Genomic DNA, 21061 nt, shown 5'->3' on the forward strand with positions numbered 1-21061 from the left:
AACTGTGTAAGAAGGATCTGTTCTGGGTCTGTATCTCACCTTCAATTGTGGATTCCCTGAAATCAGGGGCCATAGCCTTCTTCTCTGTCTTTGAATTCCAAGAACCTGGCACAGTGCCTCACACAGAAAAATCACACAATTCCATTGTTGAAGGAATGAATGAGATGAGTGAAGGGATTAAGGAGAAGCCAGGCAAAGTGAGATTTCTGAATTATAGTGAAAGAAGAAAGATAAAGGACGCAGCCAGTGGAGCCTGAGGTTCGGCCTCCTTTTGTTTTTCATTACTGTACAGTAAAATGTGGGTGTGGGTGTCTATACCTGTCTGTAAATTTTCACACCTGTGTAAATTCATGAAATCACCACCACAATCAGGATTCAGAACAGCTTCATCATCGCAAATACCACCCCATCTTGCTACTTCTTTATAATCACTCCATCTGAGGGTTGTCTTTTGACACATTAGGGAAAAGAGGGAGTTTAGATATGAAGATGAAGGGGTTAGTTTAGTGATTTTCATGGTACTAGTCTGTTCTTGTAGAGAATTACTCTGAGGCAACGGGTAAGGGAAGATAGGCAGAAAGCTTGCCCCCACCCCAGACCTTCTCTGCATCAGGTATAACTCTTGTCATTGTTGGTTATGACAGTGAATTTCAACTCACAGTAAGTAACGCTGTGTGGCAGAGAAGAATTGTCCCTTAGAGTTTTCTTGGTAATCCAGTTTACTGGGTCTTTCTCTGGGGCTGCTGGGTCGATTCACACTACCCAGTCTTTTCATTAGTAGCTGAGCTCTTACCAATTATGCCACCAGGACTCCTTGCTATGGTTCTTAGCTGAATTATATATGTTACCTCATGTAATCATCAAGAAGAACAAACTACTGTCCCAACGTGGTCCTGGTGCTATGAAGGTACAAAGAAGGGTGGTACAAAGAATGGCCATTCTGTCATCAACTAAGTGGTGGCTGCAGAGCACAACAACATTCACAAGCACATTCATGGCAGAGGCTTTAGCAAGCATGCCCTTGGGCACACAAAGAGAGTCGGAAATTTACCATGAAGGAGATGGGAACACCAGATGTTCGTACTGACACCAGTCTCAACCAAGACGACTGGGCCAAAGGAGTAAGGCTTGTCTCATATTGCATCTGTGTACAGTTGCTCAGAAAACATATGGTAGCTAATCTCAATCTCTCTCTCTCCCCCCCCTCTTTCTCCATCCTTCCTTCCTCCCTCCCTCTCTTCCCTTCCTTTCATCCTCTCGTTTCTCTCTCTTTTTTCTCTCATTTTCCTCTCTCTCTCTCATCTATTTATCTATACAGTGGCTGCCTAGGTATCAGTTACTACTTTCAAAGATCTACTGTCAGCCAATGTGGATGAAAACTAACAGATGATTATCAAATGAAATTATAAGGATTCCACAAGAAATAGTGAAATAGCTTTTGTTGCTATTGTTGTTGTTATTATTATAAAAGTGAGAACATTTGCCAACAATCCCACTCAAACTCAAAACCTCCACTCAATTGCTGTCATGTTGGAACTGATGCACAGCTAACCCTCCGGCAGGGTTTCTGAGGATAAATGACACAGGAAGAGACTGCCAATCTTTCTCCTGCAGAGTGGCTCATGGATGTGAACCACTAGAGAGGAGGCATGGCCTTTGAGTTTGCAGCAAAACACTCGAAAGACAATTCCACCAATGCTCTTTAAGAATCTCACAGCCTGCAGAAGTTGGAGACAGCATAACTCCCTGTCACATTCTATCGTTTGTAACCACTTGATTTTGAAGACTGTAGACAGCACTGGGCAACACTTGCTCTTACTCATGTGGAAGTTACATGTTGGAAAAGTTTCACAAAGCTGCTGCTACCAGAATTATTCACCTTACTCCCAAGACTACAAAGTCTAAACTATAAGTTGTTGTACCTGCAATTTGTTATGTGCTGTCGAGTTGCCTGCAACTCATACTGAACTTATGACAACAACTCTAAATCCTGCTGTCCTATGTCAATGTTACTGTCTCTGATACACCTACCCTCATTACACCTGTAAGTTAAGACTAGCAAAAATCACTTGCTTAGCTCAGTAAAGACAAAGAAAAAAATAATTTCATGAAAAAAAAATCGTGATGATATCCAGGAACAGGAAAAGATTGCCAACTGTCCTCATTTTAAAAAAATCCAGGTACAGCAAGCACAAGGAACCTGATCTCCTTTCTAACAATACCAGTGCAAACCAAAATTTTAAATTTTATTATTAATATAAGAAAACAAACAGCTACTTAGGCGTCTCTGAGTGGTACAAATAGTTAACACCTGCAAAGTTGATCAAAAGGTTGGCAGAGACCACTCAATTTAGAGCCTAGTGATCTATTTCCAAAAATTAACCACTGAAAATTCTACGTTGCTAGGCTCTACTCTGACCCACCTAGGGTTGACATGACTTGGAATCAACTTAGCACCAACCGGTGCTAGTACTGTCGCAGCCATCCTTCAGCAAAGGTACCAACTAGAGTACAACACAAATGAGTGTTCATACTGCAAAATAAATTTCCCTGAGCTTCCTTTCTTTGCTTGCAGGCACCTCACGGGAGCCCTCGTGCATTTCCAAGGGCGTGACGTTAACCGCATCCCACTGCTATTCTGCTTACCTGGCTCCACTTCATGCCATCCGCTTGACTGACTGCCACTTCCTGGGGAGCGCCCTTGGCCTGTATAAAACGGCTCTTCACCAGGACTGTCCATTTCATCCTCCACAGACTTGAGGCGCTTGGTGGAGCTGAAATAGCAAATGGGTAAATGTTTAAAGAGCGATCCAAACCACCTTTTTCTTGGACATTGCACCTCTGGTTGAAAGCAAGCCAGGAGAGGAAGCAATCAGGCTGCTTCATGGAGTTCTAGGACTCCTTTCAGGCTCTGGTTCAGCTTGGTGAATCACGGGAGGTGAAGCACAGCCCTGGGTGTATGTTGTTCCAAGTGTCTGGGTTTGATTTTTATTGTCACTCAAGCTGCTGCTGCTGCTGCCACATCCTGTTCCCTTTTCCTTTGAGGAACTGGTGGCTGGCTGTGCTCTTGTTCCACCTGGAGCTGCCGGCAAGGAGCCCACATTTCCTGTCTCTCCAGGCGGTGGCTGGGAACTAGCCATTGGCAATGTACCTAGACATCAATTCAATCCCCACAGGAACCCCAAAAAAGGATAAAAAGCCAGGCTCATGACCTTCCAAAAGCTTGGATTTCCCCCGCCCCCCAGCTATGTTTTCTCATCTTCAACTTGAATTTACTCATACAATGAGTATTTACTATACAGCTTCAATAGTCCAGGTATTGTTCTAGACACTGGAGATAAAGGAGTGAACAAAACAGATCCAATTGGAAGGAAGGAGGGCACTGCCTTATGAAAACTGTTGTCATTGTTAGGTGCCATTGAGTTGGCTCTGACTCCTAGTGACCCTACATAAAAGAAAATAAAGCGTCACCTGATTCTGAGCCATCATCATAAGCTTTATTGTGCTGAAACCCACTGTTGCAATCATAGTGTTAATTCAATTGAAGGTCTTCAGCTCCTTCACGGACCCTCTACTTTTCTAGACATGACATCCTTTCCCAGGGACTGGCCCTTCTGGATAACATGCCCAAAACATTAGAAATGACATCTCAATGATGAGAACTGTGAATGGAAACAGTGGTCTGATTACCTATGCCCTTCATTTATGCACTAATTATGAAGATGAGTTCCAGGTCACTAAGCAATGAGCTTTATTTTTGAAGAGATATGAATAGGTTGAGATTGTCCACAGTACCAGCAGCCAAGAAATCAAAAGATTAATTGCATTGGGAAAGTCTGCTATCAGAGACCTCTCCAGAGTACTGATGAGCAATGATGTCAGTCTGGAGACGAAGGTGCACGTCATCCAGGCCATACTTTTTGCAATTACTTGTTGTACGTCAGAAAGCTAGACAATGACTAGGGGTGATAGAAGGTGAATTGATGCCTTTGAGCTGTGGTGCTGAAGAAGAGTACTGAATATACCATGGACTGCCAGGAGAACAAACAGGTTCATCCTAGAGAGGGTGAGACCAGGCTACTCCTTGGAGGTAAGGATTCTGAGGCTTCATCTGACTTACTTTGGGCATGTTTCAAGGAGGGACCAGTCCTTGGAGAGGGACATCATGCTTGGGAGTTCGGAGGGGTAACACAAGAAAGGAGACCTTTGATGAGATGGATTGATTCAGAGACTGGGATAATGGAGGTAGGTGTGTTAAAGACAATAAGATTGGCTCAGGATGGAACAGGATTTAGAGGTGTTGTACATAGAGTCACAATGGGTCGCAAGCAACTGGACGGCACATAACCATAACAATAACAATGAAACAAAACTTCCCAAATGCATACCATTTCTTTTGGCTAAAGGGCTGAATATTTTCCCCATTTGAAGCTTAAGAAGTGACTAAATCGATAGATCAGATCAATTATCTTTTTTTGGAAATACTACTAACTGTCATGGATTGAATTTTGACCCCTTAAAACATATGTTGGCATTCTAAACTCTCCATCTGTGGGTGTGGCCTTGTGTAGAAACGATGTTTTCTTTGTTATGTCAATGAAGTCTACCAGTATAAGTGATCCTAACCACTTCTAAGATATAAATAAGGGGAGGCAGACATTATCTGGTGATGATGGGAGATGAGTAAGTTCCTGCTACTAAAAACTGAAATATAAAGACTTCCGCTGCCCTAAACCATCCTATGAATTCAGACTTCCAACCTCTAGAACTGTAAAAAAAATTAATTTCTGTTTCTTAAAGTTCATTAGGAATGAATACAAAATGTAACGAACACAGAACTGTTTGGGGAGTTCTGGGCTGTGGTTGATAGAGTTGTGCTGCTAACCCCAGCGGGTATATCTCTTTGGTGGTTCAAATCTACAGCAACTCCTGGAGAAAAACATGAGCAATCTCCTCCTGTGTGATTTACAACTTCAAAAAAAACCTCCTGGACAGTCAACTATAAGCTGATTCCAACTCAAAGGCAATAAGTTATGTTTTCCCCCCTCAAAGTTATTGGCTGTAGTATTTTTATAACAACAGCACTAAGAAAATAAGACATTAATGCATTATGAAGATTGGTAGATTTCATACCAATGTTTAGTGTTTATTGAAAAAGGTCTTCCTCCTCCATCAGGGCATAACATTTTTAATACAACCTCATTACAGAAGCCCTCATGGGTACCTCCTCTCTGTCAGGTGTTTTGTCAAGGGCTGAAATAGAGAGATGACTCAGGCATGAGTCTTGACTTTATGGGATTTTCAGTCCACTGGATGGGAACAGATAGGTTAGCAAATGGTGTAAAAGAGACTTAGGGATTAGGATGGGGCCACATCTTGGACAGAGCAACCAAGGATGGAAGAAGTGAATGCAATGGGATAAACAGCCATGTTTTTACTGGGACGCCAGGAAATGTTTCCCAGAGAAAAATACTCCCAAGCAGAGTCTTTAAAAGCACAACTTCCAACCCCTTCTTCATGCTCTATCATGGTCTGAGAAGTGAAACCCGAAGAGAACCAGATTTTTAAAATTTGGTGAAGAGTGAGGACAACCTAAACAGGAATAATTATAGGTCAAAGTTTTGCTAGAAATGTTATTTTTCTCTCAGAAAACAAAGGCAACAGACACATTGCAGAGCAACAAAATCTTTTGCCCCTAAGGTTTTGAGCTGAGTTGGAAAAGGCAGTGCCCTGTTCAAAGAGGTGTACTGTTTCCCGTGGTCCTGCCAATTACCCAGTCTCACCTCTCAGACTCCTGGGAAGGGCTTGCTATGCCTCTTCTGAGTTGCCTATTCCATGGCTTCAGCCTCTCATTTCCCCTCTTCTGTTACTGGTCTGAAGAAACTCAAATTTTAAAAACTTGGGCCTGTCTTGGTTTCTTTTCCTAAGCAATCCTTGAACTACTGTGAATTGTTGTGAAGCTCTGTTTAAGAGGAAGCTTATCAAGGAGATACGTAACAAAGGGCAGAGTTGTTTATTATTATTATTATTATAGCATATTATTTGGCTTATGCACTGCTCAGGCAACAATGTTAGATTTTAAAATACTGAAGCACTTCTTTCCAAAGGTGGTGAAATGTGTTATTTTATGTGATCTTTTGTCTTGGTTCTTTGGAAAACTGCTTCAGAGATTTCCTTCGCCCTTAACCTGCAATAAACCCTTTAGAGGTACCTTTGCTTTTGTTCTCTACTATAGAGGTATGTTCCTTTTATTCTGATGGATCAACATTTCTTGGGTAAACTGCAAACAACTTGGGTTTAATATTTTTTTATCTGGCCCTAGGCTGAAGCCTGCCCTGAGACTGGTATGTACCTTGCAGGGCTTAGTAAAAACACTATGCAAATAAAGTTATTGTAGTTCATTAGGCAAAAGACGTGTGTGTACCATCTTAAGAGGGTATTGGTCAGTTGGAGGACCTGACAGGAAGGCCAGGCTTTACAATTTATGAGGAATTTGCTTATATATGCAGCCAGTGACACACACAGAGGCGTGTGAACAAGGAAGAAGGCAGAAAAAAGACAAGATGAGCCTAGAAGCAGAGTGAGAATGAAGGCAGAGAAGTTCCTAAAAGAGCTGTAACATGGATTAAGGACTGTAACACTAAGACATATAAGGCCTAGGAGGTGTCCTGCAGCAAAACCAGCAGTGACGGGCCCAGAAGGAGCCCTGTGGCAGAGCTAGAGGTGATGTCAGAAATCTGCTGCTAGGAACGCTTCTAAGAGAGATGAACAAAACTGCTACATTACCAGTTAAATGAAGGATGAGCTGTCTCCTGTGTGTGGTTTACTATCTCTTGAAAATCCACTGGAGGGTCAGCTATGAGTTGGTTCTGAGTCGATGTTAAACTACTACGCTCAACCATAAAGTGACTCACATAGCAATGGAGAAAGGCTGATGAGAAGGAAACAGAAGACCTGTCCTCCAGAAGCCAAGAGGAGACCGGGCCTGAGGGGACTGAGAAAAAACTCAAGAAGATCAAGAGCAACACGACACTGAGGAAGCAAAGAGGAGACCCCCATGGCAGAAAGGCTTGCATGCTTACTAGGTGGGAAGAGCTGAGAATCTTGTCAGGTGCTAAAGAAGGGAATTACGTGCTCTCTTCTTCAGGGGAGCCTCCGTACTATACCTATCTGCTGCTTTATCCTGAGTTGTATAGAGACAGTTATTTCTAATTCCAAGTTATATCCTGTTGCTTAATAAACCACTTACCTCTAAGTATTGTCTGTAGCCATTGCAACAGTTACTCAAACCTAGCAGACAGGGGTTACATCTCAACATCAAATCAAGAAGACAAAAATCTTTACCAATGGGCCAATAGGCAATATGGAGAAAATATTGAAATTGTGGAAGAGTTCACCTACCTTGGATCCACAATATATACTCTTGGTACTAGAAGTTATGAAATCAGAAGACGTAGCATTGGGAAAGTCTGTTGTCACAGATCTTTCTAAAGTCCTGGAGAGCAATGATGTCAGCATAAAGACTAAGGTGTGCCTGACTCAATCCACAATCTTTCGAATCATCTGCTATAAATCCAAAAACTGGACAATGAAAAGGATTAGAGGAGAAGAATCAATGCTTTTGAGTTGTGGTGTTGAAGAAGAGTGCTAAATATCCCATGAATTGCCAAGAGAATAAACATATATGTCTTGGAGAAAGTGCAACCAGAGTGCTTCTCAGAGACAAGGATGGTGAAGCATAGCCTCACAAACTTGGGTCATGTTGTTAGGGGAGGCTATTTTTTGGAAATAGACATCATATTTGGAAAAGTGGAGATCAGTGTAGGGGAGGAGGACCTTCAATGGGATGGACTAATACAGTGTCTATAGCAATGGGCTCAGATATATTAGGGATGATAAAGACTGCACAGGATTAATATCTATTGTTCATAGGGTTATTATAAGTTGGACTCTACTGGGTGACACGTAACCATAGCAACAACAAGTAAGCAGCAAATGCTATGAGAGGAATTGCTGATATCAAATTTGGTAAAGAAGTTGGAGGATGAAGAAATGTCTGACCACCACCTTGCAGGGGTCAGATTTGTTCTGATCTTGAATTTCATTATTCCCCTTGAAGTGAGTTAGATTCTGATATGACTCCCAACACCAATTAGCAACCTGTCACTACTGTCTCAAGGCCTGAAAGTTTCTCCCATTCTTACCATCCCACATTTCCCTCAGGACATACTCATTATCTTAAAACTAAAAACTAATATCTGGCACATCACGGGGCCTTGTAGGACTTTGCTCAAGCACTGGAACATGGACACATCTGTTGTGCTTGGCAATGTTCAGGTCCTACAGGTTATCATATATTCTGGACATCACCCTGAGGGAGGCACTAATGTGTGGAACATTCAGAGGCTTCCCGACGGTGTGGTGTGATTGAAGTGTGAGGGACACAACAAAAGATGAGAAGGGTAAGGTTACAGAAGATAGATATTGACTCCCAGTCTTTATTCCACAAATAATGGATAGCCGTACGAAGGAAAAAATTAATCCATATCCATACCTCAGACTATGCACAAAAACTAACTCTAATGGTTCAAAGACCTAAATGCTAACTTCCAAAACTACAAAGTTTCTGGGAAGAGATCATGCCATGAGACAAGGAGATCTAATTTTTGGCATAAATAATCCATCAAGTTAATGTTAGATGGATCTTAGCTGAAAGCAGGGAGTACCAGAGGAATGTCTATCTGTGCTTCATTGACTATGCAAAGACATTTGACTGCGTGGATCATAACAAACTGTGGCTGACTCTGAGAAGAATGGGAATCCCAGAACACTTGATCGTGCTAATGAGAAACCTATACTTGGACCAAGAGGCCAGTCGTCAGAACAGAGCAAGGAAACACTGCATGGTTCAAAATTGGGAAGGGTGTACGCCAGGGATGTGTCCTGTCTCCATACCTTTTCAACTTGTGTGCAGAACAGATTATCCGGAGGCTGGCTCTATGAGGAGAAATGTGGGGTCAAGATTGGTGGAAGGTCTATCAACAATCTGCGATATGAAGATGACACAACTCTGCTTGCTAAAACAGAGGAGGACCTGAAGAGCTTGCTGCAGAGGGTCAAGGACTGCAGCCTCCAATATGGATTGAGGCTCAATGTCAAGAAGACAAAGATTCTCACCACTGGGCCAATGGGCAGCATCAGGATGGATGGTGAAGAGATTGAGATTGTTCACAGCTTCAGTTTGCTTGGCTCCACAGTCAACACTCTCGGCACCAGCAGCCAGGAAATTATAAGACATATTGTCATGGGAAAGTCTGCTGTTAGGGACCTCTCCAAAGTACTGAAAAGCAATGGTGTCTCTTTGGAGACTAAGGTGCATCTGATACAGTCCATGGTCTTTGCAATCACTTGTTATGCATCAGAGAGTTGGACAATAACTAAGGAGGATAGAAGGAGAATTGATGCCTTTGAGCTGTGGTGCTGGAGAAGAGTATTGAGAATACCATGGACTGCAAGGAAAACAAACAGATTCATCCTGGAAAAGGTCAAACCAGGCTGCTCCTTGGAGACAAGTATTGTAAGGTTTCATCTAACATACTTTGGACATGTTGCAAGGAGAGACAGGTCCTTGGAGAGGGACATCATGCTTGGTAGGGTGGAGGGACGGCGCAAGAGGGGAAGGCCCCCTATGAGGTGGATTGATTCAGTGACTGGGGTAATTGGGATGGGTGTTTTGGAGACGGTGTGACTGGCACAGGACAGAGCAGAGTTTAGGGATGTTGTACATAGGGTCGCTATGAGTCGCAAGAGACTCGATGGCATATAACAACAACAATCCATCAAGGGAAATTTTAAATGTATGAAGGGAAGAAGGAATATTAAATAACTGGTACCTGATAATGAAATACTTATGTTGTTTTGTGTACACCCAGTGAGAACCAACGAGAAACCTTGCAGCAGATTTTCAATCACCTGGGAGGAGATGGCCCATCTTTTTTCCTGTGTAGGAACAGGTAGATTCAAACTACATGCCTTTGCGTTGGTAGTGTAATTCCTTACCTCTAACTCATGCTCATAAGTATTTACCAACAAAAATCTCTCAGAACCTACGGACTAAGAAAAAAAAAAAAAAAAACAAACCAAATACACCCAATTTCAACATATTGGCTAAGAGTCTAATCTCTAAAATATATTTTTGTTGCTGTTGTTATGGGTCAAAGCTTTAACTGCTACTCATAACAACCCTATGAGCACTGACTCTTAACCCTGCCCTATCCAATTCCATCCTCATCATCTCCGATATGCTTGGACCCATTGCTGCAATCACTGTGTCAGTCCATCGCATTGAGGGTACTGTTCTCTTTTGCTGACCCTCCACCTATCCAAACTGAAGTTCTTTTCCAAGGATTGTTCCCCTCCTAAAAATGTACCCAAAGTATGTGAGGGAAAGCTTTATGATCCTTGCCTCCATGGAGTATATTGGTTGCACTTTCTCCAAGACATCTGTTTGTTCTTTTGGAAGTTTATAGGATATCCAGTACTCTTCTCCAACATCATAATTCAAAGGTATCAATTAATCTTCTGTCATCCTTATTCATTGTCCAACTTTCAGATACATAACAAGTATTTAAAAAGACCACGGCTTGGATCAGGTGCACCTTAGCTCTAAAGTGACATCAATGCTCCTTCACAGCTTAGAGAGGTCATTAACAGCAGATTTTCCCAATGCAATATAACTTTTTATTTCTTCACTGCTGGTATCAAAGGAGCTGACTCATAGTAAATCCAAGTACGATGAAATTGTTAACAATTTAATCTTTCTCCTCAAAATGTTTGCTGCAGAAGATCAAAGTCTTAAAATGCTTGCTGCAGAGGATCAAAAATTATTCAATTTGCATTACACTTCAATATCAAAATAAAAATTTTCACCACTGGGCAAATAAGCAATATCATGACAGATAGAGAAAAGATTGAAACTGTTAATGATTACATCTTACTTGGATCCACACTCAATACCCGTGATATCAACAGACAAGAAATCAAAACATGTGCAGTATTGGGAAAATCCATGGAATGCTTCAACACCTCAACAACATTCAGGAGGCCAATGAATAGATGAAAACATGCTCAAAATCATGAGTTCATTGTTGTTAAGAGTCAACCATAGAGTCAGGCATGAGTTGTAGCTACCCAGTGAATAACAGATCTGAACCTCACTCTACCCTGCACCATCCTTGTACATTCAAGGCCATTGTTATATTCACTGTGTTAATCCATCTCCTTCAAGGTCTTTCCTTCTTGGAATCTTAACGTTTCCCGGCATGATGCCTTTTTCTAAAACCTGGCTCCTCCTGGCAACATGTCAAATTGTGTGAGCTGGTGTTTCACCATCCTTGCCTCTAAGAAACACTCTGGTTATGCTTCCTCCAAGACTGACTTGTTTGTCCTTTTAGTAGTCCACAGTAGAGAGTTGTAAATAAAAACTATGATGAGATGCCTTACCCTAAAATTAGTATGACATGATTCATAAAGATAGCATTCTGCATTTGATGAGGAATGCCTGAGGTATTAAAATCTTGTGAGCACTCACCTAACACATAACTATTGGTGTCTACATATCCAGAACAAGAAAGAATGAGAGAAACCGAAGACTCAAACAAACTAGTCCACAGGTCTAAAGCCCATATTATCCATGGCCTCATCAGCCTGAGGCCAGAAAAACCAAAGGATTCCCAGCTATACCTACTGACCCTTCTGACTGCAACACAATAGAAGATCTTGGATAAAAAGGGAGAAAGATGTAGAAGAAAGCCTAAATTACTAATGAAGGCCAGACTTACTTAACCTATAGAGACTAGAAGTGTCTATGGCTCTGAGATACTCTATAAACTTATAACTAAAACCATTCCCCACTGGCCACCCTTTAACCAAGAAATTGATTGAATTTTAAGATAAATAATATCAATCATGAATATTGTGCTCCCCTAAATAGTCAATCACATGAGGACAAACTATCAGCATTTACTCAAAACAGAAATGAGAAGCTTAGAGGGTGGCAGGGAATCTAGATTAATGGAAACTAAACAACATTATTTTAAGGTGAGCACTGGTGTCCTAATGGCAAGAAGCTGCACTGCAATCCTGAAGGCACGCAGTTCAAATCCACTAGCTGCTCTGCAGGAGAAGGATAGGCAATCTCCTTCAGTGCAATTAACTGCCTCTGAAAATATGCCAGAGGGTCAGCTATGGGTTGGTTCTGACTGAGTACAAAACAACAAACAACAACAACAACAAAATGGAAAATAGAAATAAATAGACTGAATTTGAAAAAAATATGTCCTAGATTAAGTTCTGTAGAAATTATTAAATGGGAACCTAATTTGCTATGTAAAATTTCACCTAAAACTCAGTTAAAGCTAGACCACACAGAAGCCACATAACTGTACTATAGTAGCTTAACACCCAAGAAAATACCTTTAATAACTTAGTTTGTGGTATTCCTTTAGTTTTCCTAAAGTCTTAGTGAAATTTGAAGATAATTTCTATATATGGTGTTAAACAATATCTAAAGCTACTCCTTTTAAAAGAGGGTATATGCCATAAATTCTTCCCAATTACCAAAAATGAAGAAAATAAATAAGGAATTTCTAGTGTTTCTTTTTATTAGAAAATGTCATTTAAGTTATGTGTTGCTTCCACTTTTTGTCTTGGCAAGCTGGAGGCTTAGGGATAAAACTAAGCCGTAACATTTGGTTTACGATAAAACAGTCCTGCCCATCTTTCCATGTGATTTCTGGCCTCTCTTTTTATAGCCAGTATTGCTTACTTCATCCTGCAATATCCAAAACCAAGCCTACTGCCTCTGAGTTGGTTCCAGCACACAAGAAGCCTCCACTGGGGTCTGTAAATTGTTGTGGGAGACGACTTTGGAACAGTAAAGGGCTTTGAGGACATGTTTACTCAATTTTTAGAGTTAGCAATTGATTTTTTATCTTGATGAAATGACTGAGGATAAAACATGAATCTTATCCCAATCTTCACACTACTCTTGCAGGGATTTTGGAGGTGTTTTCCCTGAAGGAATTCAGGAGCTATAATCAATGCTTTTCAATCTCCTCCTTCTCAGTTTCCCTCTCTTTTCATGTTTATTTTTAGTAAATCAGTCATAGATTTTGATTTTTTGATCTTGACTCTATAAGACACTCATTTTCTTCATTTTAAAAACATATTTTTGTCTTATAACATTAAACCGATTCATATAATTCATTACAATGCCTAATCAAACTCTTAGGTTGCTTTGGTGGCCTAGTGGGTAAGCAGTTGCCCAACAAACCCAAACTTAGGTGGTTTGATGCCACCAGCAACTCCAGGGGGAATGATGGACAATCTCCTTCTGTGCAATTCACAGGACGGGGCAGCGCTGAGTCAGTTCTGACTGTCGGCACATAACAATTGAATCCTTATTGTATATTGACTTCTCTTTGATCCAATTTATTTCTTAACTTTTGTTCCCCTTTGCTGCCATTCTACTTTTTCCAGAAACATTTGTTGAAAACAGGAATGTGACACTAAGACCTATATTTAAAAGAGGGGACTGATACTCTAAAACTGACATGTCACTTTAGAAAAAAAAGATTGTCTTCTTATAAATGATGTTTTTGCAAATTCATACATTTCTTAATTCCTACATGTGTGCAATGTCTAGAAGCCTTATCTGTATCTGTAAGAGTAATATGCCTCTTCACTAAGAGTTTCCATTTATGTGTGGGTCTCCACCACTGGACTACAAAGCTCCCCTTCTTTGATTTTTGACTAATGGATAATAGTTTCTGTGTTTAAGGCATAGTGTTACTGAGGAGGCTAGAGGAGGCTGACATTGTCCTTCTAGAAACTTATAGTTCAGAAGGGGAAGCAGGACACATACATACCTTAAAGATGGTAAAAGCAATTAAAGATAGCAAACACTAAGTGTCAACAGAAAGGAGAAAGAATGGAAGTGCCTTTTTTAGAGTCTTATAGTCTATTATTGTTCCTCAAGGAACAAGTCTGTCCCATTCCTAAAAGGATTTAAATGCGGAAAGGGCATGTTTTTAAAGTTTTAACATAACTGAGTTGGAACATAAATTTTACCATTTCTAAGTCTTTGAAACGGATGTCTTTGAATTGTGGTGTTGGCGAAGAGTGTTGAAAATACATGGTTTGCAAAAAGAACAAACAAATCTGCCTTGGGGGAAGTGTAACCAGAGTGCTCCTTAAAGGCAAGGATGGTGAAATCTTGTCTCATTTTTGGCATGTTATTGGGAGAGGTCACTCTTTGGAAAGAGACGTTATCCTGGGAAAAGTAGAGGGTCAGTGAAAGAGAGGATAACTCTCAAGGAAACAGATTGACCACAGTGAGCTTAACAATGGGCCGGAACATAGCAGAAATTAGGAGGACAGCAGTGAGGACGAGGGTCAACTTGTTGTCCAGAGCCGCTGTGATGACTGAGCATACGACGATTCCAGTTACAGTGCACTGAAGGCATCTAGCAACAACATTTCTCAGTCAGTGACCTTAGGCAAGTTATGTTCTCTGAGCTTTGAGTTTCTCCATGGTTAAAGGTAATACTGATTATGGGGCAAAAATACTGTGAGGATTAAATGAGATCATGTATATTAAGCCACAGAGTAGGTGACCAATTAATATCAGCACAGCATGACTAAGTAGCACTTAATTGGTTGATGATTTTTTTTCTAACTGTGAGATATTCTCATGGTTGTATTTTCTAACCTATACACAGATAATTCTACTTAGCTTGCATAACTGAAGAAAAGTATCTATCTATCTAGACATACACATACCCACCCACCCCACATATATGTACATATAGATATTCATATACACATACATATATTTTTAAATCATCCTCAGGAGAGCCTGATGAGAGAAACTCAAACAGATTACTGTGTTATTAACTACTAATGCTGTTAATAATTAGTTCCTTACCAGGATGAGTTATTTGCAGAGTTCTGGAATGACACTAGCCTTTAAAAAGGACATTAATAACCAGCTTCCCACTCAAGTCATAACAAAAGACAGGAAGGCATAGCTGGAAGCATGCATGGAAGCATAGAGGGTGAGGAGCACCGTTTCTGCACACATGGCACACAGGCAGCACACATATGAAAAACCAACAGCACATAGACTTCTAAATTAATCATCGCCCACAAGTATTTGCAAAGCTTTTTCATGTTGACTGAGTGCAGTTACACAAAAAGTCTCTTCCATCAGCAAACATTCAAAATCCTCAAAATTTATTAACAGTTGAATGTGTTCACAATCTCAGTGTTAGATTATAAAAAGCACTTGGATTTGAGACTCTCCTGTCTACCCTGCAATTGGCCAATACTATAACAATCTAAGAGAGCATTCAGACAACATGAAAAAAATGATGGTGGGATTTGGTGGTGATATTAGGAAAGAGCTGTTTCTTTAATTGTTTTCAAGGTATCAGTAATGACTAAATGGATTTAAAAAGAGCCATGGAGGCTAAAATATATAAGGTAAGTAAAAAATGGATCTCTACTGGAAAAATTTATATAATGTGATCACTGCTTTAAACTGCCAAACTCCGTACTTGCTTTAGGAGGAATATACCTTGTCAAATGTTTTCTGCGCAAAGTACACAGATTTTAAAGATCATTCTGAACCCTTCTTTTCTTTGTTGTCACAGCTCAGTGCTAAAGACAATTTGTAAAAGAATACTCAGGGTTTAAAGCTTAATCCTTTCCCCTCTGGTCCAGGTTATCTAGAGACAACAGAATCTTTCAAAATGGTTCATTTTGATTTTGGCTTTGTGGCCTCCAGGGGATCAGGAACCTGAAATCATTATCAAGCTGTGCTCTTTCAGCTTTGTAGTTTTAAGGTTTCCAGTACAATGGGGTTCCTGATCTGCCTCTGACTACATCCGTTTCTATAGCCTCACATCAGGATTTCAAGTAGCTTCTTCTCTTAAACTAATTCCAAGGGACTGAATTTTTGAGAGGGATGGTTTTCAGAAGGAAAAGTGCTGGGGCTCATGCGCAATGTTTGTTGTGGGCAGGGGGACTGGGATTGAGTCACCAGTGCCAAGTTTTTGCCAAATAAACCACAGCACATGTCCTTTCCCCTCGTCAAGGCTTGTCCTTCATTTTCTAAGTACCTGCTGTGCTCAACACCCACCCTCTCTCCATGCCTTTTTTCATTTTCACCTCACTCGGTATGTCATTCCTTTCCCTGTCCATCTCCCCAGTCCTCAACAATGCTTGAGCTGGGCACAACTCACTATCTGACAGTCTTCTTCACTTATTTTTACCTCCACCCATGTAGCCGTTTCCCTATTGTGTTAGCCTTGTGTTGCTGTGATCTTGGAAGCTATGCTATAAGTATTTCAAGTACCACTAGTGTCAATTGTGTTGAATGCTCTTAGGCAGTGTTTCCAGAGAAAGAAGACAAGGAAGACAAGTCTGCAAATCTATTGCTGAAAACTAGTCAACAAAATCTCTATGAATTACAGAATATTATATTAGAGTTCAACTCATCAACATTAGGCATGCCATGAGACGGGAGCAATCACTGTAGAAGGGTATCATGTTCGGTAACGTGGAAGACCAGTGATGAAAGTAAGACACAAAGACTGCCAACAACAGCCTCAAGAGGATCAATCATCACAAAAAGAGTATATTCTAGTCTATGTTCTATTATAGATAGGGCTTCCATGAGTTCGGCCAACTTCACAACTATTTCTACTTTTACCATACAACTCGGTCTGCTGGTTTTGAGTGTCTTTCTGCTTCATGAACATTTGCCTTCTTACTTACCTCAGTGAAACTGACAGTCCACTGTGCCCAACCACACTTCTTTGGTACCTTCTACCACGATGACCATTGCTTGAGAAAAGGCACCACACAGAGAAAGGTAGAGAGGTCAGGGATAAAGAGGAAGACCTCCAACCAGATGGACAGGTGGTGTCTGCAACAACGCGTGAGAGCATGGTCGAGATGGGGAGGAAGGCAAAGGCAAAGGATGGACAGGGCAAGGTTCAGCTCGGCTGTACACGGGGTTTCTATGAGCTGTAGTTAACACCAGAGCATCTAACAGCAACCAGCCAACCAATGTGGGATCATTGCTAAAGGCAGAATGGGCTAAGAGGTAAAATAAAGGTGGGTAACTTGGACGCATATCCCTTAAGAGCTCCTAATCAAATTACCTGGTAGAGGATGTGCTCGGTAAAGACCTCCTCATTGCTCCTGGACTCATGCTGTAGTATGAAGAACTTTCCAAATCTGAGAGAGAAAAATTCGGGCCAGTTCCTGCAGCTATTGGTGCTGGAAGAAAAAGAAAACATCCAATTTTGTGAATACAAAAGCAGTGAGAATATAGTTCAACACTGTAGTCAACATACTTTTGCACTTATATGAGCAATTTGCCCCAAATAATCAGTAACTGATTCTGACCTCTAACTCAGAATAAAACTTTTTTAAAAGAAACAACAATAATGAATCTTTCATCTCTCTTTTTTGTAACAAAAATTGTCACCATGTTATAACATTCTAGATATTTTTAACAACAACAACAACAAAAAACCAAACACAACTCCATGTTTCAGTCTTAAAATTTCTTGGATAACTGTCAAAACATTCTCTAGCCTTTTTAAAACTTTGTCTGATCTTGATGAAAATTACACTTTTGTATTATGGAATCTGGCTCTGAACTTTGGCAAGAATGAAATTAATCTTTGTAAGGTATACATTCTCAAGTCTTTGCAAAGAGAAATATGTGAATTTTTTCCTTACTCTGAATCACCTTGGCAGGCTGCTACATCTCTATCCGTCCTGCCTTGTAATTGAAAGCACAGATTTTAAACTGGAAACTGTGGTCCCTATTCCATAGTTTCTGTAAATAAAGTTTTATTGGGACACAGTCACATTACCTTTACATATTATCTAACGGCTTTCATACTACAACAGCAGTGATAGTTACCTTCTATAGAGACCATATTGGTCACAAAGCTGAAAATATTTACTGTCATCTATTTAATAAAAAAAAAATGTTTTTTAACTTCTGATCTAAGATTGTCAAAGGTAATTTCAACTACAAATGGTTTTCAGAATTGACACTGTATGATATGCTTCAATGTTTTTATGTTCTAGAACATCTAGATGTTTTGTTTATGCCTATTAATTAGTGATATCATTATAAAAGTACAAAAGCCTTCATCTGAAAAATTATGCAAAGGTAGGTACAAAAGATGCATGTATTACTGTATTAAGGTACTTGGTTTGAGAGCTAGATTCATACAGATAAATAAATAAATTAAAAGATCTGTGTCATGTAAGCATGAATGGCTATAATGCAAAAAGTTAGGGGTTCAAGTTTATTCAGTGGTACCTGGAATGTGAAGATTGGTCAAAGCAATGTTGTTCACTGTAGCAAGAAAATGGAAATATACCACATGTCTATCAATAATTTAATTAATTGGGAAAGTATGGTATATTCACACAATGGAATACAATGCGACACTAATGAGCAATGATTTCATAACATACTACACATAACATGGGAGAGTCTAGAAAAGCATTATGCTGAGTAAACTTATTCAGCCTCAAAAAGACAAATAACTGCATAAGACCATTACTGTGAAAATAAAAGGATAACTAGTAAGATGTTTATAAAAGTTCAAAAGGGGAAGGAGAAGAGACCAAGGGGCTGGAGTGTAAAGAGGGAGGAAATCACTTGGAGCACAGAGTTTGCTGAGCAGAAGGAACGAGTGGAGGAATTGGAAAAGATTCAACAGGGACTTGAAAAGGTAGGTAAAAGCAGTCATAGACTGTTGTTGTTGGTGGTGTGGGTAGTGATCGCCTTTATGTCAAGCATGACTCATAGTGACGCTATGAACAATAGGCCTGAAGCCCCTCTACAACTATCGACATCAAAGTTCATAGTTTCCAGAGACATGTTTTTAGGAAGTGGATGCCACTCCTGCTGCCAAAGACAGACTAGTAATTATTAGTTTATAAAACACAATGTATATGAAATGATAGTGTGAAATGTGTGAAACACAATGTATACAAATTTTACCTACAAATAAATATAAATTTTAAAAAAATCAAACTTTGAAACTCCTTAGGAAGTACAGTGCTACACACGACACGGTTACTATGAAGTAGTATGAGTGGTGGGTGGTTTTTTTTTTGTTTGTTTGTTTGTTTGCTTTAATCTCTAACAAGAAAAAATAATGAACTAAGAACTTTCTCTCAATACACCAATGCTTATGAAAAGTCTGTTATAGCCCAGAACGGTGCAGGATGAAGAAGAGACTTACATGAAGCAGCTAATAGTGGGCCATCTAACACAGTTTACTATGAGAGCTTTGAAAATGAGATGCTTGAGTGGAATGTTAAAAGTAAAAATTACTCAATTAAAGGCACAGAGAGATTCTGGGGAGCAAATACCATTTGTAATGGGAAGGAAGCATGAAACATTCATCGACCTTCTGATCATCTAGTATGATTAGTGGACAACACAGGAGGAAAAATTGGGAGAGTTCAGGTCAGGTCACAGTCCATGATCTTCAATACAGCAGATTGTCAAGTTTACTAAGCAATTAAAACACTTATCACAATCCATTATACTTGAACTTGGATCTCTAGCACCTAATATAATCTTGTGTATCAGGGGACAGTCAATAAGCACTTGACAAATGGAACCAAGTGGTGTATTTGGTTTTCTCCACCTATTGAAGGAGGACTAGAAACATGTGGGAATGCCATGGCCAACTTTGCATTCACAACCAAGAATGACCACTCTGTCCCGAGAGCATGGTTGGGTGCCAGAAGGGAGAATACCATCAGTACAACCAGAGAGGTCACTGATGTCACTTAAAGAAGGCAAGATGAGGTGGAGTCTAAACTCAAAGGACAGAAAAGACTGATAGAAGCTATTTAGGAGTTGTAATAGAGAAAAAATATGTGCTGGTTTCTTGAATGAGTAAACCTTTTTAAAAATTTTATAAAGGAGGGAGCTCTGGTGGCTTAGTGGCAAAAAGCTGCACTGCAATCCCAGAGGTGTGCGGTTCGAATCCACCAGATGCCTCTCCTGGAGACAGAGGGGCAATCTCCTCCTGTACCAATAAGATTTGATTTGATGGTGCATGCACAAAAAAAGAAGAAAATAAAATAAATTAATTTTAAAAAAATAAAAAAATTTTATATTGGTTTGCATACAATATTCTTATATATTCTGTTTCATTCACATACATTGTGTTTCACATATTCCTTCACGCACATTATGTTTCATGCGATCTTTGCCATACATTGTGTTTTATTAAAAAAAAATCTCAATCTATGCCCACTATCACCCTGTCCTTTCAGGGCCATACTGGAACTTTCCTGGTTCCTCACCTCCTCCCTCCTCCCACCAAATTCTGTGACCCCGTGATACCCCCCCCAAATAAGCTCAGCCCTCCTGCCCTTTCCCTTTCCCCCCTTGGGCTTTTATACACATCTTACTAATCACCCTTCTACTTTTGCAAGCATGATTTTATTGAATGTACAAGCTTCAAGGGAGATGAGAAAGCCTGGATGGAAGCCTGGTTTAGAGAATGGTTAAAAGGGTGAACCTTGTATGATGCCACATGATCTGGAATAAGGGGAAGTCTGAGGAGAGACAATAATTGGCTAAGAATACTTAGTTATTGATAAATAGCAATGATTATATTTCAGTCATAACTACCAGCACATGAAGATCATCAATCACGGCAAAGAAATAGGAAACTCTGAAGGTGAAATACACTTTTTGAAATTCAAATGCATCTCTGAGTGGCAAATTGGAATTGGATGAAGGGCCTTTGGTTCAAACACAATGTTTGACAACAAGTGTAAACAGGGCACTGATGAATAATTTTGCTAATCATGTCAAAATATGCCTTTTGTATTAAAGTGACTTGCATGGTTTTCCTTTCATGTCACATTTCAAGTATGAAGGTGGCGACAGTGGGTAGGGTGAGGCGAAGAGGCCACTCTTGTTCTACGTGTCTATCTC

The 21061-nt window shown here is 40.1% G+C and overlaps 1 protein-coding gene across 3 annotated transcripts in view; it reads right to left on the minus strand.

The window, feature by feature from the left end:
• Positions 1-21061, minus strand: part of NFIA (nuclear factor I/A) — a 522110-nt gene that overhangs the window by 148202 nt on the left and 352847 nt on the right. For all 3 annotated transcript variants that reach the window (XM_006879776.1, XM_006879778.1, XM_006879777.1), the window contains exons 5-6: positions 17229-17346; positions 2647-2774 (exon numbers count right to left, since the gene is read on the minus strand). In XM_006879776.1, coding sequence (XP_006879838.1) covers positions 2647-2774; positions 17229-17346 — 246 coding nt within the window. The remainder of the gene's footprint in view (positions 1-2646; positions 2775-17228; positions 17347-21061) is intronic.

Source organism: Elephantulus edwardii, unplaced genomic scaffold, assembly GCF_000299155.1.
Source record: "Elephantulus edwardii isolate Elephantulus edwardi_28Jun2011 unplaced genomic scaffold, EleEdw1.0 scaffold00005, whole genome shotgun sequence".
Classification (NCBI taxonomy): domain Eukaryota; kingdom Metazoa; phylum Chordata; class Mammalia; order Macroscelidea; family Macroscelididae; genus Elephantulus; species Elephantulus edwardii.